Genomic DNA, 24,376 nt, shown 5'->3' with positions numbered 1-24,376 from the left:
CAGCCTTCCCTCCTGGGAACTTGTATATGCCATTTCTTTCCTCCCACCCCACTCCACAAAATGCCACTACCTATTACTTCCTTGAACAGATTGGGATTTTAGTCATTCTCTTTTTACTTGATTTTCATCCTCTGAAGGCCTGCCTGCTCCATTTGCCACAGTTAACATGCAGAAACTTCACATGCAATGAAAATCATCCTAGGTAGTCTGGCATTTCAGCATCTTAAGAAGCTAAATAGCTCCATCCTCATTAAATTAGGTGCAAATTGGAGACGAGAATTACGTACTGAAAAACACAGACGCAAAATGATGGGTTAATGTTATACCTTAATATAACATGTCGTGACATGCAGTGAGAGCATGAGGCCAATTAGCAAGCGAGTCTTCTGCTCGGGTTCAGATTTTCTGCCGGGTATGTAGGGAAAGGATCAAGATTTGAAGGATGGCATTTATCAAACGCCCTTGGATAGAAAGTTTCCATTTTAGTGACAGGACCTGCCTTCATTTAACAGAGGCCACCCCCATCGCATGGTAACACAGCAGAGACCCAAGGGCTCCACCGAAATTATCGCCTGCACATTGGCATTTATGCATCTGACTTCATTGCTAGAAACTACTGAAATCTGTTTCAATTGTGTCCAAATTAGAGTTTTAATACCTTCCAAAAATATACCCTGCTCTTTTCTCCAGTTACCAGGTCATAAGTGACACCTCTGAGCAGGTCTGCGGCTTGGGCGCCCTACCCCGCCGTTTCTGGTGCTGCTTGCACGTCAGTCTGGCACAGAGAGGAGGGGCAACCATAAATCTCACTGCTCCTCCTGGGGTGCAGGCCCAGGATACTGCCAGAAACAGTGTATCGGGGCGGGGACTGGGGTCAGCAACGTGTCGGGGAGGGGATGGTTTTCTGCTGTGCTAAAGCAGTAAAACCCTGTCACCAAGTTTTAAATTAACAGAGCCTGCCCGAAGGGGAGCCGTGGTCTTTGCGTCGCTGACTGATGTCAGCCTTGTAAACGCAGGGATCCCGCCACAGGGCTGGACGCTCGGAGAACACCGCCTCTCCTGCATAGGTGCAGAGCCGAAGGCTGGGAGAGGAATCTGCAGGCTAGGAACACAGGAATATTTTTAGATCTCAGCTCTCGGTCCCAGCGAAGGACACACAGGCAGCTATGAGAAGCACCTAGCCTTCCGGTCTTGCTGCCGCAGAGAGCGCCAGTGCGCAAACCCAGGCCTGCCTCTCGGAGCTCAGCGGGAGCATGCTGGCTTTCAGAACAGAGTCAGAAATTGCTTTCTTCCTGCGTGGTCTTCAAGCCTGAAGAGGAAGCTTATCCAGAAGCAGATCTCCTGGAAAGAGGACTCTGTCCCTCGTGCTTACCTAAAAATGCTTGCGGCAGCGGGCAGATCGCTCAGCCCTCAGCTTGTGCGTCAGGGAAGGGGGTGATCTTGTCCGCCAATGAGATGAAAGTTCCTGTGTGAATATCCTGCCACACCTCATTGTTGGTGACAGTGGAGTTCCATATGCTGGCGGGGAGTCAAATTCCCAGGGAATGTGTGATTTGAAAGCCCATGTGGTATATTTGGGCTTCCCTCGTGGCTCAGTTGGTAAAGAATCTACCCATAATGCAGGAAACCCAGGTTTGATTCCTGGGTGGGGAAGATTCCCTGGAGAAAGAAATGGCAACCCACTGCAGTATTCTTGGTCTTCTCTGGTTGCTCAGATGGTCAAGAATCTGCCTGCAATTCGGGAGACCTGGGTTCTATCCCTGGGTCAGAAAGATCCCCCGGAGAAGAGAATGACAACCCATTCCAGTATTCTTCCCTGGAAAATCCCCTGGACAGTGCAGGGTGGCAGGCTACAGTTCACGAGTTTGCGCAAAGTCCAGCACAACTAAGCAACTAACAAGGAAGGAAGTGGTATATTTATGTCAACCGCTGGTGTGTTTCCATAAATGCATCTTTGCACCCTTTGAGAGGTGTCCCAAGGCCATCAGACCGATCAGGGCAGCTTCCAGGACACACAGTCACTCAGACCCCAGGCAGGGTTATTGTCTTTCAGGGGCAAGCTTGATCACCTCTGCAGTCCTCCCTGTGTTCACCCCAGGAATTTATGATGGGGAATTTAGTCTTGCAGCCACTTCTAAAAATAACCAGGAAGCGTCCCTAAACCTCTGCTTTGGGGCCTTCTTTCAAGGGGCAGCAAGGAAAGAGGAAAGACTTCTTGTTTTCAATCCCAGCATCAATAAAATTAGAGGTTGGTGTTTATATATCACAGGGTGATGGTTTTGAAAGAGAAATAAAAGTAAATGATGAAACTTTGGGAAAAATGGGCTCTCTGGAATGGAACCAAAAGCAGACTCTCAATGTTGACCTTTTGGTTAAAGCCACATAATGCAGTTTATGTCATTCCCTCCAGATATGTGATTTTATTGGTTTGCTGGGAATTTTGGCTTAAGGGAAATTGTACATTGAGGGAATAAAGTGTTTAACTCTTATTAATGCCAAAGGCCTGTCCCCATGGTGAGATGCTATAATAAAAGACAGCATGTATGTAGGTCCTCCCTCTAAGAGCTTATATTCTAAGGATCTGTGATTCAGAAGACACATTTTCAGGTAGCTGTCATACTGTCTTCATTAAGAGCATTTAGAACAACATGATGTCTTTCCACCCATGAAGTTGTTCTATTTTGCTTATAAACTATAACTCCTAGTGACTTGGAGGCTTATAATAAACCATTTTGAAGTGCTGAGATCCTAGGATAAAAATATTTTAATCAATCTTCAGAATCGAAAGTCGATCCAATCATCATTCACTGATTTGTTGGTTGTTAATGGACATATCCTGGTTTGTATGTTTTAGCTTTAGTATATATTAAGGCAAAATGACATTTTGATAACAAAGTGCATTTCTTTGAGTCATAGAACGGGAAACCACTCTCTGACGAAATCTCTCCCTTCTTTGATGGGATGCTCTAGGCTTACTGGTCATTGGATTTCTTTTTTTTTTTTTTTTCCCTTTATATTCCCTTATGACCACATCCATTTATGTCTCTGCTGGCTCTCTGAATGCTGATGACCTTTTAAAATATAACTGCAGTTTGGACCTCTCCTCTGATCTCCAGCCTCCTGTACAAACTTTCTACTTGAATCTCCACAAAATATAAAATGCCCATCTCACATTCAGTCTATCCCAATGGGGCCCATGATCTTTTGATCAGATTTTAGTCCTCCTGCAGTCCTCTTCATGGCATGTGTGTGTGCTAAGTCATTTCAGTTGTGCCCAACTCTGCAATCCTATAGACTGTAGCCCGCCAGGCTCCTCTGTCCATAGGATTCTCCAGGTTAGAACACTGGAGTGGGTTACCATTTCCTCCTCCAGGGGAATCTTTTCAACCCAGGGATCAAACCCAAGTCTCTCACATCTCTGCATTGGCAAGTGGATTCTTTACCACTGGTGCCACCTGGGAAGTCCTTCATGGCAGCTGATGAAAGCTCCATCTTTTCAGTGGCTCAGACCAAAACCCAAGAGTCATTCTGGGATCTTCTCTGACATTTACATCCATGCCTTGCCAGCTCCATGATGAGAAGGCCATCTATTCTCCCCAGCTCCAAATTCTGAATTCATTTCCGCCCCTCACTTCTCACTCCTGCATTTTCAGAGGACACCTGGAACCTGACTGCCTCTCACCCCCCAGCACCACCGTCTGTCCCAGCTGCCTTATTGCTGCCCGTCTTCCTGCAGGGACTGCCAGCAGGTCTCTGCTTCCTGTCTTTTTGCTTGTTTCTACATTTTATTGGGGCATAGTTGCTTCACAAGGTTGTACTATCTAATAATTAATATTAATACCTTCTACTCTTCAGCAAAGTGAATCAGCTATATATATACATATATCCCCTCTTTTTTGGATTTCTTTCCCATTTAGGTTACCCCAGAGCACCGAGTAGGGTTCCCCAAGCTATCCAGTAGGTTCTCGTTAGTTATGTTTTGTGCATAGCATCATCAGTGTGTATATGTACATCCTAGTCCCAATTTATCTCCTCCCCCCACCCTCCCGCTTGTCCCCTTAGCATCCATACGTTTGTTTTCTATGTCTGCATCTCTGTTTCTCTATTGCAGATAAGATCACCTGTACCATATTTCTGGATGCCACATGTATGCATTAATATGCAATATTTGTTTCTCTCTTTCTGACTCACTTCACTCTGTGTGACAGACTCTAGATCCACCCGCGCGCCTACAGATGACCGATTTCAGTCCTTTTCTGGCTGAGCAATATTCCATTGTATACATGCGCGGTACCTGCGTCACCCATTCCTCTCTTGATGCCCATTTCGGTCGCCTGTGTGTCCCGGCTGTTGTACACAGCACTGCTCTGGACCCGGGGAGGCCTGAGTCTCTGCTGCCTCCTGTCTTGCTCTTCTGTTCACCACCAGCCGCCTGGGCGCCTGTGAATGTCTGCGTCACATCAGGTGCCCCCTCCTCGCCTCCAGGCCTCCCACCTCACCGCCGGGTGAAATCTGCCCCACACTGTCAGCGCCCTGCTCCCGCCCCCCGCGTCTCTGTCCTCCTGCATCTCTGTCCTCCTGCGTCTCCATCCTCCCGCATCTCCCTCCCCCCAAGTCTTCATCCTCCCGCATCTTCATCCTCCCCCTGCCTCTTCCTCCTCCTGCATCTCCCTCCTCCCGCATCTCCCTCCTCCAGCGTCTTCATCCTCCCCCTGCGTCTCCCTCCTCCCGCGTCTCCATCCTCCCGCGTCTCTCTTCCTCCTCCCACCTCTCTCTCCTCCCGCGTCCCGCTCCTCCCACCTCTCTCTTCTCCCGCGCCTCCCTCCTCCCGCCTCTCTCTCCTTCCGTGTCCCCCTCCTCCCGCCTCTCTCTCCTCCCGCGTCCCCCTCCTCCCGCGCCCCCCTCCTCCCGCCTCTCTCTCCTCCTGCGTCCCCTTCCTCCCGCCTCTCTCTCCCTCCGCCTGCCTCTCTTCAGCTCTGGTTACCCCGGTCTGCTACTGCATCTCCTGGGTCACACCAGCCTGACTCATGCACGCCCCTGCTCCTGGGGGTCCCCACCTGCCGTCTGCTTCCCCAGATGTCTGCGCTGCCCCCTCATCCCCTGCTTCGCATCTTCACTCAAGTGCAAACTTTCCACCGCTGTATTGGAATAACTACCCCCTTCCCTCCAGCTCCCAAGCTCCCTCTCCCCCCAGTACTCATGATCCCCCACTCAAGGCTTCATTTTTCTTCCTTTTCCTCCCTCACATACCATATATTTTACTGATTCATTCTTCTTGTTCATGTCTTATTTACACTCACCAGAATGTAGTATTTTCCTTTGTGAAATGTTAGACCCTTATCCATTATGGGACTCTCTAGCCCCTAGAATAGTGTCTGATAGATTCTAGATAAAAAAAGTGTCAAAGTAATTAATTCATTAATTTATACTTCTCTTTCTGTGGCACATCTTGACCCTTATACTTATTGGTATCTTAGAGATTTTCTTTAAGTTCATGGGATTCTTTAATATATTAAGAAGATTCAACTATTTTTTTTTAGGCTCCTGGTTTGTTTATTAGGAGATATGTGGTAAACCTCAGTAGAATCGTTTCAGATGGGGATTATAAATATATAAAGAAATTGGTCGAGGGTTTGAATAATTAGAGCCTATATATTCTTTCCTCTTTCCAAATCATTTTCATCTTATTTGGCATAGGCAGGTAAGAAAGATTGTGACTTCTGCAAACCACATGAGCCAAAAGAACTGAGTCAGTCCCTCTAACATGATCAAGACAGCTAGTCAGTTATTTGAAAACATGAAAGACATATCAGCGTGACGCATGCAAGGCGTTCTGCTTTAGATCCAGCTCTTTCTGATATCCGTGGCCGATACTTTCCATTTCTTTACCATTTGGTCTGGTTGTATATATTTTACAAACTGAAGCTGTAGGACCACAGCTGTGGGAACCGTCCTACAGTTCCTCTGCTCCTTTGTGTGGCCCTTAGACCGCAGAGCCGTCCTCCTCTGCAGAGAGCGCCCAGCTGTGCCCCTTTTCATGCCTGCCCTGTGTCCCGCAGGCGTCAACAGGAAGGTTGTGTACTCCCTGGCCGACTCGGCCGACGGGTTCTTCTCCGTGGACAGCTCATCCGGCATCATCGTCCTGGAGCACCCGCTGGACCGAGAGCAGCAGTCCTCCTACACCCTCAGCGTGCGGGCCACCGACCAGAGCCCGGGCCGGGTGCTGTCCTCTCTGGCCACCGTCAGCATCACCGTCCTGGATGTCAACGATAACCCCCCCGTGTTCGAGAGGAGGGACTATCTGGTGTCGGTGCCCGAGGACACCTCCCCTGGCACCCAAGTCCTCGCTGTCTTTGCCACCAGCAAAGATATAGGCACAAATGCTGAGATTACGTATCTCATCCGATCTGGAAATGAGCAGGGGAAATTTAGGATCAATCCAAAGACAGGTGAGTAAACAGCAACCTACTTAGAATGCAAGGCTTTGCCATACCCTGCTTCTCCTCCTAGCCCTCTAATCAATCACCCTTCCTTGTGGACCAACAAATCTCCTGGCAGGACCTACACCCAGACTCCAGAGTGCCCTCTGATGCTCTGTTCTATGGATGAAGTGAAGTTGCTCAGTCATGTCTGACTCTTTGTAACCCCATGAACTATAGCCTGTCAGGCTCCTCTGTCCATGGGATTCTCCAGGCAAGAATACTGGAGTGGGTTGCCATTTCCCTCTCCAGGGGCTAGAATCAAATACAGTGGCCATTCTAGTCGACTAGGTGCTGAGTTGAGAAAGTCTTAAGGTGACCATGCCGATCACTCTTTAACATCTGCCTTGGGAGGTGACCAGAGGCCCACAGCCTGAGTGCGGACAGGCACAAACAGAGGCAGATCTCCAGGAGTGCTTCACACAGAGAGACATAGAGCCCAAGTTAAAACAAAACAGCAAGCCAACAAAAAAGAGACATACCCAAAGAAACCCTTAGGCTCCATCTGCAAATACTATCTCCCCATCTTGAACCACACTACTCCTGAGCTTTCCTATCTGAAAAATCCTGGAGTAAACCTAGGGGCCAAGGATTTGCCCTGTGAGCCCACAGCATGGAGCTGAAATTTGGCAGGGGGTATCCTTAGAAATTCCCTCATGGCTCAGTCAGTAAGGAGTCTGTCTGCAATGCAGGAGACCCGGGTTTGATTCCTGGGTACAACCCACTCCAGTATTCTTGCCTGGAACATCCCATGAATGGAGGAGGCTGGTCCATGGGGTTGCAAAGAGTTGAACATGACTGAGCAACTAACATTGTTCACTTTCACTCCTCCTGGCCAGAACACTTCCATTTCTTACCACACCCTTCTCAAACTCGGGATATGATGCGGCATCACCTGGGGAAAAGATGTCTAGAGAGAAACCAAGAGAACAAAAATAGAACCCCAGGGCTTTCTTTTCCTGAGGGAGTTAATAAGCATTCAGGCTACTTTGAGTAAATGAAGATGGTAATTCAGAAAAAAACTTGGCTGATCTTTGAAAAGTAAACATGCTCATCCTTGTATTTTCATAGTGTTTATATTAATGCTCTCCAAGCTCTTTCATGGCTATTTTCATTTGTTTACCTCTCCCCCATGAATGAGCAAGGCAGTCCCTTATTCACAGATGAGAAAGGTGAATCTCTGACACCTTTTGGCCATTGGACATAATTCCCTTGTCACTCAAGGAATATGCGCTTCTTGAGCCAGAGGGTAAAGAAGGTCCATTTTCTGTTGGATAATCCAGTAAATATGAACAAGAAACTATCATAATTAGCACTGTCATCTAAAATGGCAAATATGCCAGACTCCTGTTATTTACCTATTCCTGTTGGTTATCTCCCCCATTTTCCATATGAGAAAATCAGCTTCAGGGAGGTTAAATAATTCCTCCAGTGAGAGTAAGTGGGGATGGGAGTGGGGAATCCAGGATTTGAATTCAGATCTTCCTGACTCTGGGATACATTCTCTAACCTCTATAACACAGCTATACCTTGAGGGTGAAAAAACTGGAGGAGATATAGTCCCCGCCCTTAGAATGGGAGAGTGAAAGCTAATGAAAGGATTGCAGTAGCTACTTCTCCCAGCAGTAACCCTGTTTATTAAGGTCATTACTTCAATTTAAAAATGTATGGGGATTTTCCTCATTTAAATATGTGTTAGCCTTAGCTTGTCTAGTTATGGCCATTGTATATGAATACCATGAGGAAGTGGTTAAGTACTGTTTAAATATGGCTCTGGATAATGAGACTGGGATGTAAAATAAAGTGCTAGAAGTGGTAATTGCTAAGAAAACTTAATTATGGCGAGAAAGAGGCCCTTGTTATGAGTATGACTTCTGCTTCTCACCTTAAGTAGAGGGCAGCTTTCGCTCCTAGAGAAGCTGCCTGTCTTGAAAGAGAATGGACATAATGTACTCACCTTGATCGCAGTAACTGTTTTCCAGGTGAAAGTGTTAGTTGTTAAGCTGTGTCCAACTCTGCAACCCCATGGACTATAGCCCACCAAGCTCCTCTATCCATGGTATTCTCCAGGTGAGAATACTGGAGAGGGTTGCCATTTCCTTCTCCAAAGGATCTTCCCTACCCAGGGGTCAAACCCGGGTCTCCCGCATTGCAGGCAGATTTTTTACCATCTGAGTCACCAGGGAAATGAACTTGAGAACTTTCCTGCAAATGGCACAGTGATCAACTACCAACTGCAGAACTCAGGACTGGGTTGCCCACCAGAAAGGACTAGGATGGGTGGGAAAGAGAACTCAGGGAGCCCGTTGTGGGGGTGCACCCAGCTAGCTGCTTTTACCTGTTTTATCTGCTTAAATAACTCTGTACCATGAGTGTTGGGCTTCCCTGATAGCTCAGTTGGTAAAGAATCCACCTGCAGTGCAGGAGACCCTGGTTCAATTCCTGGCTCGGGAAGATTCACTGGAGAAGGGATAGGCTACCCACTCCAGTACTCTTGGGCTTCCCCTGTGGCTCAGCTGGTAAACAATCTGCCTGCAATGTGGGAGGCCTGGGTTGGGAAGATACCCTGGAGAAGGGAAAGGCTACCCACTCCAGTATTCTGGCCTGGAGAATTCCATGGACTGTATGGACCACAGGGTTGCAAAGAGTCAGACATGACTGAGCGACTTTCACTTTCACTTTCATGAGTGTTAGCTCTTCTCTGTAGTTGTGGGCACTAAACTCACCCTTCTTTTGGTTACAGATTCCCAAGTGTTTCCTTCTCCAGCATGTTACAGTATCCTCAACTTTCTTTGTCCTCTTTGTGTCCTAAAAGTTTTAGATAAGCACACTGTAAGTAGGCAGGGCACCTTAGTGGGTAATTCAATTTAAGACTTAGGTGAAGTTCACAAGTATACACTAACTGGTCCTTCCCAGGTGGAGCTACTGGTAAAGAACCTGTCTATGAATGCAGGAGACATAGAAACACGGGTTCAGTCCCTGGGTGGGGAAGATCCCCTGGAGGAGGAAATGGCAACCCACTTCAGTATTCTTTCCTGGAGAATCCCATGGACAGAGGAGCCTCATGGGCTACATTCCATAGTGTTGTAAAAAGTGGGTCATGACAGAAGTGACTTAGCATGCACACACATATACTAACTGATGAGAGTTGAGGTCATAGAATCACATCAATGCATCTTGGCTCAGTCTCAGTCTGCCTGGGTCTTCTGGAGGAATCCTAGAGAGACATTTCTGGGGGCCACTTGCTCCCGCCCCTCTTCCCATAGGGTGAATAATGCCATAGATTTTCAGGCTGCTTGAGAGGCTCTGACACTGTTGCAGAAATACACAAAGACTCGATTTCTTCAGTGTTGTGTCTGGTGGGTAGGTGTGTTTAACTGACAGCGTTAATCAGACTCTGGGGTGCTTTCAGCAGGCATTAAGTAAACAAATTTCTGAATATCTCAGAGTCTTGGCTGGAGACGATGTCACAGATATTACCATGATTGTGGAGCTGCTGACCAGAGTGGTTTTTTTTCCTAATCAAATCTAAAACTCCCCATTTTTCTTCAAAGGGGGTATTTCTGTATCTGAGGCCCTGGACTATGAATTATGCAGAAAGTTTTACCTAGTGGTGGAAGCGAAAGATGGGGGGACGCCTGCCCTCAGCGCTGTGACCACTGTCGGCATCAACCTCACAGATGTGAATGACAACCCTCCCGAGTTCAGCCAGGACGTGTACAGTGCTGTCATAAGTGAAGACGCCTTGGTCGGGGACTCAGTCATTTTGGTAGGTGCCAGTGGGAGGTCTGGGTATCTTGGATGAATGATCTTCAAGAAAGTGAAAAAGTGAGCAAAGTCCATCTTGGATTCTCTTCACACTTTCTCCTTTCAGGCTCCCTTTGGTCCCCAAGAACTCTACTCAGACACCACTTTTTCAGCTGCTCCTCCCCTGTTTTGTCTGTTAGAGAGGGTCTGATAAGTTCATTTACAGCAAGGGGTAGGTGATCTTTAACCACTTTCCTCCCAGGAGTGTATGTTTTTCAAGGAAACAAAAGAGACCGTGGAATTAATTCCTAATAGCTGCTATTAGTTAGTAACTTAGATGACAAGTCTAAGGACAGAAAAAAATGATTTCCACCTCCCCCACACCAAACACACACACACACACACACACACACACACACAGAGACATGGTAAGGCAGCTACAAATAGGATCAAGCTTAAGATCGATTTGTCACTCTTAGAGGAGCTCTTTTGGGAAGGAACTTTTTTCTAATAACAGTAAGAACATGTGTTAGGAGAACACAGGTTCTCTTAGATATGAAAGTTACATCGGGAAACAAGGAGTCCTATCCTCAGCATCCTCACCACCCCTAGGCTGGAGGGGTGCCTTCCTGGCTCCTGCAGCACCAGGCTGGGGGTGTTCCTTCTTTACACATCCCGGGTAGACCCCCCAGGCCCTCTCTCCTGGGACCTGGAACTATATGAGACTATTTCCGTACATAACAATGCCAAATCAGCAACGTGGAACAGGAGACAGTGGGTCTGCATGTTAGCCATGTGGGAAAGGAAGTTCTCCTGGACTTCCTTAGCATGGAAGTGCATAGGTTTACAAAAAGTCCAACTCAGTGGCATAGATCATTGTTTTGCAGAATTGGGAAAGAATTACCGAAGTATCCCTATCAGTTAGTTTGGGGTCTGTCTTAACTAGCTCAAGGCCTCAGGGAAATCAGGCCTAACAAGCATCAGGCTGCATTCAGATGAAAATGAAGAGAAATAAAGTAACAGTTCCAGTAATGGTGCTTTCCTTCTTAGGCTAACCCAAAATCTCTCCCCCTGGGGCCTGATTGCTGGCACTGGTGAGCAGTGCCCGTTTGTATAGACCTGGACCCTAAGAATAAACCTTTTCTTGGTCTCCCCATCATGCCTTTGCTTTGTTTGTGTCCTGTGAAGCTAATAGCAGAAGATGCAGACAGCCAGCCCAACGGACAGATTCGTTTTTCCATTGTGAATGGAGATCGGGATAATGAATTTACTGTGGATCCTATCTTGGGACTTGTGAAAGTTAAGAAGAAATTGGACCGGGAACGGGTAAGCTAGTTCAGGCCTGCTCCATTCCCATCCACAACCAAACCCCCCTTCACTGAAATCAGGCATGGATTCTTTAACTAGGAAGGTTCTCCATTCTGAATGGGCTTCCTAGGTGGCTCAATGGTAAAGAATCCACCTGTCAATGGAGGAGCCACAGAGACAAGATTTTGATCCCTGAGTTGGGATGATCCCTTGGAGAAGGAAATGGAAGCCCACGCCAGTATTCTTGCCTGGGAAATCCCATGGACAGAGGAGCCTGGAGGGCTACACAGGACACAGGACTGCTTCAGTCCGTGGGGTGGCAAAAAGTTGGACACAGCTGAGCAAGTGAGCATGAGAGCACTCTCCATTCTAAATAATGGGAGTAAATAGAAATAGGCTGAAATGCAGCAGGAAATATTTGCATTAAAACCTTTGAAAGAACTTGCTGCCAATAGATGCTGATGGTTTCTTATTTAGGGAGGTTTTAAAGAAAAGGCAAAAGTGTATATTTCTGAACGGTTTGAATCTCTGTCCTTCCAAAGCAAGAAGGCAGAAAAGTACATTCAGCATTGGGATCCTGTGATCCTGATTTCATGAGCAGCATTGGCCCTAAGTGAGCTGACACAAAAGGACTACCTGAAGGTATCTAGGTCAGAAAGAATGATCCAGAAGATTCCTCTGTCAAGGTGAAACCAAGTTTCTAAACATTGTCTTTTTTGACCAAAAACATGTCTTCAAAGTGAAGTTAAAATATGGAAAAACATGCCATAGACATGATGCTTAGAAATAGATCTCACTGTGTGATAGAGCCCCATGAGATACTCCCAAAGTATCAGAACTGATCCATGAGACAGATAAGTGGTGACAACTGTTGTGATTTAAACAAAGGCCAAGAGCTGTGCTTCTAACTAGGGGTGATGTACCACCAGGGGACATCTGGCAGTATTTGGTGACATTTTTTTTTCTGACAAATGGTCAGAGGCAACATTGACTTCTAGTGGGTAGAGACCAGGGGTGCTGCTAAACATCCTACAATGCACAGATCACCCCCTGGCAACAAAGAATGACCTGGCTCCAAACGCCAGCTGGTGCCCAGGTAGAGAAACCTGGTCCAGAGACTCAAAGCAAAGACAGCTTGTCTTCAGCAGAGCATAGCAAGCACCTCTGCGTGGGCCCAGAAGGAAGCAGGCACTGTGATCTTTACTGTGGGCCCTTTGTGTTTTGGCAGGTATCTGGATACTCCCTGCTCATCCAGGCAGTAGACAGCGGCATGCCTGCAATGTCCTCAACTGCCACTGTCAACATCGACATTTCTGATGTGAATGACAACAGCCCAGTCTTTACACCTGCTAACGCTACTGCTGTGATTCAGGTAAGCAAACCTGGCCTGCCAGGCACCTGTGCTGTTGCACTCAGCCTCTGTCCTCTGCCGTGGTTTCCTTGTCATGGATTACTCTTATTTCTGCCTAATATCAACTCACCACATCATTTCTCATTCTTGTTTGGTCCCTAAGTCGTGTCCAACTCTTTGCGACCCCATGGAGTGTATCATGCCAGGCTTTCCTGTCCTTCACCATCTCCTAGAGCTTGCTCAAACTCATGTCCACTGAGTCGGTGATGCCATCCAACCATCTCATCCTCTGTCTTCCCCTTCTCCTCCTGCCCTCACTCTTTCCCAGCAACAGAGTCTTTTCCAGAGAGTCGGCTCTTCACACCTGGTGGCCAAAGTATTGGAGTTTCAGCTTCAGCATCAGTCCTTCCAATGAATATTCAGGGTTGATATCTTTTAGCATTGGCTGGTTTGATCTCCTTTCTGCCCAAGGAACTCTCAAGAGTTTCCTTCAGAGCCACAGTTTGAAAGCATCAATTCTCCAGCACTCAATCTTCTTTATAGTCCAATTCTCAGATCCACACATGACTACTGGAAAAACCATAGCTTTGACTATGCAAACCTTTATCAGCAGAGTGATTTTAGACCCCAAGAAAATCAAGTCTCTCACTGTTTCCATTGTTTCCCCATCTTTTTGCCATGAAGTGATGGGACCAGATGCCATGATCTTAGGTTTCTTAATGTTGAGGGTTTTTTTTAATTAATTATTTTAATTGGAGGCTAATTACTTTACAATATTGTGGTGGTTTCTGCCATACATTGACATGAATCAGCCATGGGCGTACATGTGTTCCCCATCCTGAACCCCCTCCCATCTCCCTCCCCATCCCGCCCCTCAGGGTCATCCCAGTGCACCAGCCCTGAGAACCCTGTCTCATGTATCGAACCTGGACTGGTGATTTATTTCACATATGATAATATACATGTTTCAATGCCATTCTCCCAAATCATTCCAACCTCGCCCTCTCCCACAGAGTCCAAAAGTCTGTTCAATACATCTGTGTCTCTTTTGCTATCTCATATATAGGGTCATTGTTACCATCTTTCTAAATTCTATATATATGTGTTAATATACTGTATTGGTAGTTTTCTTTCTGACTTACTTCACTCTGTATAATAGGATGCAGTTTCATCCACCTCATTAGAACTTATTCAAATGCATTCTTTTTAATAGCTGAGTAACATTCCATTGCATATATGTACCAAAGCTTTCTTATCCATTCATCTGCCAATGGATATCTAGGTTGCTTCCATGTCTAAGCTATTGTAAACAGTGCTGCAATGAATATTGGGGTACCTGTGTCTCTTTCAATTCTGATTTGCTTGGTGTGTATGCCCAGCAGTGGGATTGCTTGGTTGTATAGGAGTTCTATTTCAAGTTTTTTAAGGAATCTCCACACTGATCTGCATAGTGGCTGTGCTAGTTTGCATTCCCACCAACAGTGTAAGAGGGTTCCCTTTTCTCCACACCCTCTCCAGCATTTATTGTTTGTAGACTTTTTATAGCAGCCATTCTGACCAGCATGAGATGGTACCTCATTGTGGTTTTGATTTGCATTTCTCTGATAATGAGTAATGTTGAGCATCTTTTCCTGTATTTGTTAGCCATCTGTATGTCTTCTTTGGAGAAATGTCTGTTTAGTTCTTTGACCCATTTTTTGATTCAATCGTTTATTTTTCTGAAATTGAGCTGCATGAGCTGCTTGTATATTTTTGAGATTAATTCTTTGTCAGTTGCTTCATTTGCTATTATTTTCTCACATTCTGAAGGCTGTCTGTTCACCTTGCTTAAGTTTCCTTCATAGTGCAAAAGATTTTAAGTTTAATTAGGTCTCATTTGTTTATTTTTGCTTTTATTTCCATTACTCTGGGAGGTGGGGCATAGAGGATGTTTCTGTGATTTATGTCAGAGAGTGTTCTGCCTATGTTTTCCTCTAGGAGTTTTATAATTTCTGGTCTTACATTTAGGTCTTTAAACCATTTTGAGTTTATCTTTGTGAATGGTGTTAGAAAGTGTTCTAGTTTCATTCTTTTACATGCAGCTGAACAGTTTTCCCAGCACCATTTATTGAATAGGCTGTCTGTGCCCCATTGTATATTCTTGCCTCCTTTGTCAAAAATAAGGTACCCATAGGTCCATGAGTTCATTTCTGGGCTTTCTGTTTTGTTCCATTGGTCTATGTTTCTGTCTTTGTGCCAGTACCATACTGTCTTAATAACTGCTGCTCTGTAGTATAGTCTGAAGTCATAGGTTGATTCCTCCAGTTCCATTCTTATTTCTCAAGATTGTTTTGGCTATTCAAGGCATATTTTTGTATTTCCATATAAATTGTGAAATTATTTGTTCTAGTTCTCTGAAAAATACTGTTGGTAGCTTGATAGCGATTACATTGAATCTATAGATTGCTTTGGGTAGTATACTCATTTTCACTATATTGATTCTTCCAATCCATGAACATGGTATATTTCTCCATCTATTTGTGTCATCTTTGATTTCTTTCATCAGTGTTTTATAGTTTTCTATGTACAGGTCTTTTGTTTCTTTAGGTAGATTTATTCCTAAGTATTTTATTCTTTTTGTTGCAATGGTGAATGGAATTGTTTCCTTAATTTCTCTTTCTGTTTTCTCATTGTTACTGTATAGGAATGCAAGAGATTTCTGAGTATTGATTTTATATCCTGCAACTTTACTATATTCATTGATTAGCTCTAGTAATTTTCTGGTGGTCTCTTTAGGGTTTTCTATGTCGAGGATCATGTCATCTACAAACAGTGAGAGTTTTACTTCTTTTCCAATCTGGATTCCTTTTATTTATTTTTTTCTTCTCTGACTGCTGTGGCTAAAACTTCCAAAACTATGTTGAATAGTAGTGGTGAGTTTGGGCACCCTCGTCTTATTCCTGACTTTAGGGGAAATGCTTTCAGTTTTTCACCATTGAGGATAATGTTTGCTGTGGGTTTATCATATATGGCTTTTATTATGTTGAGGTATGTTCCTTCTATGCCTGGAATGTTGAGTTTTAAGCCAGCTTTTTCACTGTCCTCTTTCACCTTCATCAAAAGGCTTTTTAGTTCCTTTTCGATTTCTGACATTAGGGTGGTGTCATCTGCATATCTGAGGTTATTGGTATTTCTCCCAGCAGGTATGAAAAGAGCCTGATTCTTTTACTGCAATGGATTAATAAACATTGATAAGAAAAATTTCACCAATGGGGTTCTCTCAAGTGTCAAGTGCTTTCTGTACATCTGTCCCCATTGTGGCCCAGCCCCTGGTTTAGAGTGAAGGAGGTTAGGATCTGGGAGGTTCAGTAGCTCACCCAAGGTCAGGCAGCTGTAAAGTGCTAGAGTCAGCATTTGAATTCAGGTCTGTCTTCAGGAGAGAGTATTCTCTGCCCACAATGACAGGCTGCCTTTAAGCACTTTGTGCTGTTCTAGCAGGGAAGGGAAATTGATAGGAGCCATCTCCTTTGTCAAAGAAGGATTGGCCATCAGGCTGGAATTGCTCCTCATTAAAATCAGTCTTCCATAAGCAGTTTGTTTAGCACTTTAAGCCCACCTGCTCTCTAAAATTAGACTGCAGGAGACAGTGACTTCCTGCTGGTATTCTGCTCTCAGAGAGAACAACTTTTCATCCTACCTTTATTATTTTTATTCAAAAGATATCTCATGAACACAAGTCCTAACTGAGCAACCTCCATTTCCTAGCATTTCTAAAAGCTGGAAGCCTGACTTCAGGAGGATCAGGAAACCCAGTCCAGGAATGCTGTCAGTGTGCAGGATTTATAGGAGACAGGGATAGACAGATGTGTACTGGGATGGCCGCAGATATTCTTGGAAATCAGCCTCAGAATCACCCCCAGGGGTTCCCAGGCTTTGTGGGTAGGTGAGATGAGCGTGAGTCAGGTCTCGAGGGACCCTCTTTGGAGCAATGTTCAAGACTTTGAGTCTGGCTGTCCACCGCTCCCCCCACGCCACCCCACCGCACTGGGCCCCCCAGGGTCAGGCTGAACATCTATGCTCCCTTGTCAGCACTTCCTCGGCAGAACTGGACCCCTTCCCAGGGGGCATTTGTTTTTCCTCTCCTCTCTGATGCTTTTTCCAGCGGCTGTGCATGCCTGTGGCTCTGCAGACATCGCCCAGCCTCCAACAACCTCCCCTCACCCTGGCGCCCTGTGCCCCGGATGGTTTGGCTCTCCCATCCCCTCAGGGCCACTGTCTTCCCCTCCCCCGCTCCACGCTAGCCCCATGCAAAATGGGCTCTGTTGCCGTAACCTGTGCTTTTATGACACGATCGATCAGCCTGGTGGCCTGTCCTCACCCGTGCTCCAGGAAGTCGGCCAGGGAGGAACAGAGACTCAGCCCTGAGTGGTGACCATGGCTCCTGTCTGCAGTGCGGCCATCTGCACTGTATTTCACCCTCCTTCCTCACGTGCGACCCTTGGGCACACATCATCTCTCCCTCTCTCTTCTGCGGAGGAAATGGCTTTTGTAGAGAGAGCAAACAAATCCATAAATCTGTTTGATGTGGTGCTGAGGCTGCTGTCAGCGTGCACTGGTAAATTTGTGCACGGCTGGGGCCTTTCCACAACTGATCCCAGACAGAGCCGGTGTCTGGTTCCCACTGACCCAAAGGCCACTTGAGAGGAGACACAAATGAGAGGTCTCTGAGGTTCTCCTCGCCTCATTCTCTTGCAAAAAAATAATGCTCCTCCCATTGTTCATATCAAGATAATTTTCTTTTTCCAACACATGATTCTTATAAGACAAATTCAGCACCTAAAACATGAGTGCATCCTCCGTGCATGACTCCCATCATGCAGGGTGTCGCTGTTTCCATCTCTGTGACCCTGACTCAGTTAATCCAAAGTCAATCTCCTCAGAAGGCCTGAACTAATGAAGCTGACTCCAGGCCTGCGCTCTGGTAATGCTGAAGTCCAAACAGGGCAGAGCAAGGAGACCGGTGCCCAAGCCACTGAGGAATTTAATTTTCTGTTTTCAGAGGACAACCTTGGACTCAAGAAGGAGTTACTAAGAGTCTCTGTTTCCATCTGGGATAGAAGGCAGAGTTTCTGCAATATGACATTGGTATAATGACATCCAGGCTTCCTAAACTTCTGATGAAGTTGTAGATGTCTTTTCTCTTCATTCTCTGATTGAGGAATATCCCATCCCTTTTTTTTCCCTCAAGAAACAGAGACACTGTGTTCTGATGCGTGGGATTTAAAGCCCTATTTTCCACGCAACACATACCTTTGTATTTCTACCAGGAAGTTGCCAGTATTTCTCCCTAAAAGTCCAATATTGTGACACTGTGTCACCTTGTTGGACCTCAGCATAATCGTGTTGTGACAAGTGTGAGGACGGATTTTCCATCCCAAAAGGTTGATGTTTTCTTGGCCCCAGAGGGTTTCTGATGCCATCGTGAAGCCTGATGAGCACCATGGATTTCCAGAGCCATCTGGGTGAACTCAGGGCAATTGCGGCCTTTCAAGGACAGATGGAGCCAGGCAGCATCCTTGGAATCTACAAAGTAGTTCAAGGCCAAGTCCCTGTGTTCTCAACTGCAGCTCATTGTCTCACGGGGCAGTCTGGGGAGGCAGCCAATGATGGGTGATGCTTACAGACACCAGCATTCTTCAGAAGACGAGATAATATCACAGGGAATCCTTTCCACTAAAAGCCCTGTTTTCTAGCCCAGCACTCTCAGCCGGTAATGATGGGTTTTTTTTTAAAATGTGCAGAGAGGTGTAATTTTATCTTCCCTTTTAATATACTCTCTTATGCAGGAAAATAAGCCAGTAGGCACCAGCGTTCTGCAGCTCATGGTGACAGACAAAGACTCCTTTCACAATGGGCCTCCCTTCTCCTTCTCTATTTTGTCGGGAAATGAAGAAGAGGCGTTCGTGTTGGACTCGGACGGGATCCTAAGGTCAGCCGTGGTCTTCCAGCACACAGAGTCTGCAGAGTACGTGCTGTGTGTCCAGGTATGGCCTCATCCTCTACCTGTTGCAGGCCAGCTTTCTCTCCTACCCCTTGGTTGGGTTTTTGGTTTTTGTTTTCTGTTGAGCAAGTCAACATAATTCATTACCATGTAGGAGTGTTCCCCTTTTCATCTCAAATTCAATTTCACACCAATAAAAGCGGCCTCTGTGTGTGAAATTGAACAGGAAGGAAAGGAAGCATCATTGTTCAAAAGGGACTTCCCTGTAGGGAGTGCCAGAATAACGCTCTCTGGGCTTAAATCTGTATTCTGAACATTCCTGGGTTTCCAGACGAGCCCCAAAGACAACTCATTGGTCAAGGCTTACTGCTCGGTGGTTGTTGTCATTGAGTTGCTAAGTCATGTCCCACTCATTGCACCCCTATGGACTGTATAGCCCGCCAGGCTCCTCTGTCCATGGGATTTTCCAGGCAAGAATACAGGCATGGATTGCCATTTCCTTCTCCATTACTCCTTGGTACTGAGAAGTACTTCCCAGATCACCCCAATTGGGAAACGACCAATCCTTGTCCTGGTGTGATGGAGCTATTAATATTCAATGGCCTCTGCCTTTTAAGAGACCTCTGCTTGAGCTTCCCAGGTGGCACTAGTGGTAAAGAACCTGCCTGCCAATGCAGGAGACATAAGAGACATGGGTTGATACCTGCATTGGGAAGATCCCCTGGAGGAGGGCATGGCAGCCTACTCCAGTGTTCTTGCCTGGAGAATCCCATGGACAGAGGAGCCTGGAGGGCTACAGTCCACAGGATAACAGAGTTGGACACAACTAAAGAGACTTAGCACACCACACTTCTTTGTAAGTTTCCCCAGAGGAGAAACAGGAACAGGGACTCGGCTGGCAGTGGCATCCCAACATTTCAGCTTCCTCAAGGTCATGATGTTGAATGAAGGGAGACCAAGAGGCAGAAGTGGCGGTTATGGGAAGGGTGTGAACAGAAGCAGGAACTGAGAGAGCACCAAAAAGTCCCTGGTTGCATATTTTGCCAGTCCCAAGATGTGGGTCCCATCAGTGAAACTGAGTGACTTTTTTTTTAAAGCACAGTTGGCACAGAGAACAACCTATTATTAATAGTGGCAATGATGAGACTAGTCAGTCTTTACATAGAGTTTAATTGTGTACCTTATCTCTTTGGATAAGTTATGGGAACCCCACAAAACCTTTCAAATTAATGACTTTTGACTAGAAGCACATTGATAAACGCTTCAGTTGCTACCCACTCCTCCAACAATATTATGTGAATGACTTTACATCACAGTAGAGGTCCTCAAGGGCAAGGACCTCTCTCGAGTTTTAGTACCTTCTCACAGCAGCTACTGGGCCTTCCCAGCTGTCACTAGTGGTAAAGAACCTGACTGCCATTGCAGGAAATGCAAGAGACTTGTGTTCGATCCCTGCATAGGGAAGATCCCCTGGTGGAGGAAATGACAACCCACTCCAATATTCTTGCCTGGAAAATCCCATGGACAAAGGAGCCTGGAGAGCTATAATCCATGGGGTCACAAAGAGTTGGACATGACTGAGTGACCTGAGTGTGCACAGGAGCTAGTACAGTTCTTTGCATACCTTCTTTGGTGGTTAGAGAGCGTGTTTCACATCTCAGACTTTGTAAACAGCATGGAGAGCTTTCTGCTCCTGGTCCCTTATATTAAACTTACCACCAAGGCGAACATTCTGTCTCCAAAATATCTCAGCGTGCATCAGGTATATACCCTTTGCAATCTCCCCCCTTTATTCTAAATTGTCCCCTACTGAGACTATTGCAAAACCTCCTGGGTGTTCCTCTGGCCTCAGCTTTATTCTTTCTGATCTATCTCTGTACCCGTTCCAGGCTAATCATTCCATTTCGATTATCTCATTCTACTAAACCAGAGGTCAACAGACTATAACCCTGAACCACATCCTGCCCTCAACCTGTTTTTATAAATAAAGTTTTATAGGAACTCAGCCTCACTGGTTCATTTACATATGCTCTGGGCTGCCTTCCTGCTGGACGTTGAGTAGTTGGTACAGATCATATAACCCCAAAGCCTAAAATATCTCTTGTCTAGCCCTTTACAGAAAATGGGTGCTAACCCCTAAACTAAAAACATCTGAGCTCCCTACTGCCAGAAAGCTTGTGAATTCTGGCTTGTTCAGACGCTGAATTTTAGGGTTTTTAGGCAGACATGACTGTCCAGTCCTTCTTAGCCCACAGGCCCATGGGTCTGTTACTTACACCCAGTGGCTTCTTGCTTTTCTGGCCTCTGATCTTTGAGTGGGCAACCTCTGACCTATGGAGTCTAAACTCATCATTGTCCTTCAAAGCTCTACACAGTTTGGCTTCAAGTTCAGTCCTATTTGCTAAATTGATCTCCCCCTAACTGAATTTTCCGTTATAGCATCTCTGGTTCATAAAGTCCATTTTAAAAAGCATGTGGTTATGGGAATAATAAAGATAACAGCAATCACATTAATTTTCATGCACCAAGTACTTCTGTGGGTCAGGTCTGTGTCAAGTATGTTGCAATCATGTGAGTCTTAATCCCCACAGTACAAGAATCCTGTGAGGTAGATAGGACTATTTCACTCAAATAAGATACAAGAATTGAAGCTCAAAGAAGTGACTTACTCCAAACCAGACACATAGTAAGAGGCAGAGCAAAGATTTGAACTCAGGTGCATGTGACGACCCAGCTCCTGCTTTCACACTGCGTTCCACATAAAAGGACATATCTCCTGAGGTGTCACCTGGCCGACCCCCATCCTGAGATGCCCACCCTGGGACCCCAGCTGCTGAGAATCTGCCCTTCTCAGAAGCCCTCCGGCACTGACTGCCTTCATGTTTTATGTGGCAGGTCCTCAGATAAGATCTGTTTCAGAGAGGCAGTTCTATCAATCCTTACAGAAAGAAGGAAGACAAAATGGCTTTTTTCAGGCTTTTTGCATTGTACCACCTTTTATTCTAAGCCTCGATACTGTGTACTTCACACTTGAAATGACGTTGTTTCTTAAATGTACAGAAAAGTGCTGTCTGGTCCCATCCAAAGCAAAGAAGCCAAGATTTCTCTTCTAAGTGGGAATGTCACTTTACGAGGCTCCCCTGTGGCTTCTGTCCAAAATTAAAACATGCCAGCCTCTTTGGGGCTCTGAAGATCTCACAGCACCCTCCGTCCGAGTTCACCCCCACTGGCTTTATTATGTTGGCACATTTTATTCTCATAGCAAAGTGCAAATTAGGGGCACCAAAAGTGATAAATCACTCCTCTGACATATGTACATGCTCAAGTTTTGTAGAATAATGACAAGGGATGGAAGAAGCAGCAATGTGGTTAAAGGAACAGACATTTTCTATCTGGGTTTTGTTTCTTTTTAAAAAATTATTGTGGGCTTTTACCTTACTTCCTCGTCTCCCCTCCCTACTGGCCGATTTTAGGCGAAAGACTCCGGCAAACCTCAGCAAGTGTCTCACTCCTACGTCCGAGTGCGGGTCATTGAGGAGAGTATCCACAAGCCCACAGCCATCCCCCTGGAGATTTTCATTGTCACCATGGAGGACGACTTTCCTGGTGGGGTCATCGGGAAGATCCACGCCACCGATCAGGACGTGTATGACGTCCTCACGTTTGCGCTGAAATCGGAGCAGAAGAGCTTGTTCAAGGTGAACAGTCACGATGGGAAGATCATCGCGCTGGGGGGCTTGGACAGCGGCAAGTACGTTCTGAACGTGTCGGTGAGTGACGGCCGCTTCCAGGTGCCCATCGACGTGGTCGTGCACGTGGAGCAGCTGGTGCCGGAGATGCTGCAGAACACCGTCACCATCCGCTTCGAGAACGTGTCCCCCGAGGACTTCGTGGGGCTCCACATGCACGGCTTCCGGCGCACCCTGCGCAACGCGGTCCTGACCCAGAAGCAGGACAGCCTGCACATCATTAGCATCCAGCCTGTGGCGGGCACCAGCGAGCTGGACATGCTGTTCGCGGTGGAGACGCACAGCAGCGAGTTCTACAAGCCGGCCTACCTCATCCAGAAGCTGTCCAACTCCAGGAGACACCTGGAGAACGCCATGCGCATCTCGGCCATCCTGGAGAAGAACTGCTCCGGGCTGGACTGTCAGGAGCAGCACTGCCAGCAGGGCTTGTCGCTGGACTCGCACGCGCTCATGACCTACAGCACGGCCCGCATCAGCTTCGTGTGCCCGCGCTTCTACCGGAACGTGCGCTGCACCTGCGACGGTGAGTGCGGTTTGGAGCGTCCCCTCCGCTGCCCGGGTTCTGGGAGGCGGCTTGGGTTACCGTCCCCGCACGCTGATATCTGTTCATTCACTCACTGGACCACCCGCGATGTGCCTCCTCATTGTGAGAGATGCTGCGGCTGCGGGGTGGACAAGACAAGCTCAGCCCCCCTCCGGTGGAGTGTGGAGCTTATGGGCAGCCAGAGGTACAAGTGGGCGGGCATCTGTCATGTGATGAGCATCCTTAGGGGACCCAATCAAGGGGGAAGTTTTCCTGAAGGGACTCTTCTCTAGGATGAGATAAAAGATAAGTAGGAGTTAGGCTTTCTCTGTCTGGCTTACTTCACTTAGGATGATAGTTCCTAGGTCCGTCTGTGTTCTGCAAATGGCATTATTTCATTTTTTATGCCTGAATGTTCTGTTACACACGCACACCCCACATCTTCTTTCTCCACTCATCTGTTGATCATAGATTGCTTCTGTGTCTTAGCTATTGTAAATAGCGCTGCTGTGAACATTGGGGTGTATGTATTTTTTTCAAATTAGAGTTTTCACCTTTTCCAGATGTATGCCCAGAAGTGGAATTACTGGACCATATGGTGGCTGTTTTTAGTTTTAGATTTTTAGATTCTGTTTTTAGGTTCTTTGCAGAATCTCCACACTGTTCTCCATAGTGGCTGTATCATATGTCATATGATATCACTTAAATGTGGAATCTAAAAAAAATGACAGAAGTGAACTTGCAAAACAGAAATAGACTCACAGACATAGAAAACAAAACTATGGTTATGAAAGGGGAAAGGCAGGGGAGATAAATCAGGAGTTTGGGATTAACAGATGCACACTGCTGCATATAAAACAGATAAACAGCAAAAGACCTACTGTGTAGCACAGGGAACTGTATTCAATATCTTATAATAGCCTACAATGGAAAGGAACCTGAAAAAGAATATATATTATGTATATAAAACTGAATCACTTTGCTGCATACCTGAAGCTAACACTTCATTGTAAATCAACTATATTTCCATTTTTTAAAAAAAGGAGAAATAGGAATTAGATGTGTGAAAATGGTAGCGGAGGGACAGTATTCCAATGGAGAAGGTATTTGTATGAGGCCTAAGGGCAAGACAGTAGCCTACACCAACGTGGTTGAAAGAGCTTTCCGGTGATGACAAAGGAGACTTATGAGCAGTAATCACACAAGAGCCATTAGGATGAAGTCCTAGAAATCATCCCA

The 24,376-nt window shown here is 46.2% G+C and overlaps 1 protein-coding gene across 2 annotated transcripts in view; it reads left to right on the top strand.

Moving 5' to 3' along the window:
* Positions 1 to 24,376, top strand: part of FAT3 (FAT atypical cadherin 3) — a 624,278-nt gene that overhangs the window by 546,505 nt on the left and 53,397 nt on the right. For both annotated transcript variants that reach the window (XM_065936477.1, XM_065936476.1), the window contains exons 13-18: positions 6,060 to 6,449; positions 10,034 to 10,248; positions 11,415 to 11,552; positions 12,763 to 12,906; positions 18,711 to 18,908; positions 22,339 to 23,137. In XM_065936477.1, coding sequence (XP_065792549.1) covers positions 6,060 to 6,449; positions 10,034 to 10,248; positions 11,415 to 11,552; positions 12,763 to 12,906; positions 18,711 to 18,908; positions 22,339 to 23,137 — 1,884 coding nt within the window. The remainder of the gene's footprint in view (positions 1 to 6,059; positions 6,450 to 10,033; positions 10,249 to 11,414; positions 11,553 to 12,762; positions 12,907 to 18,710; positions 18,909 to 22,338; positions 23,138 to 24,376) is intronic.

This window comes from Muntiacus reevesi, chromosome 5 (genome assembly GCF_963930625.1).
Source record: "Muntiacus reevesi chromosome 5, mMunRee1.1, whole genome shotgun sequence".
Taxonomy (NCBI): domain Eukaryota; kingdom Metazoa; phylum Chordata; class Mammalia; order Artiodactyla; family Cervidae; genus Muntiacus; species Muntiacus reevesi.
The sequence above is the reverse complement of the archived record's forward strand: the minus strand, read 5'-3'. Positions and strand labels throughout refer to the sequence as shown.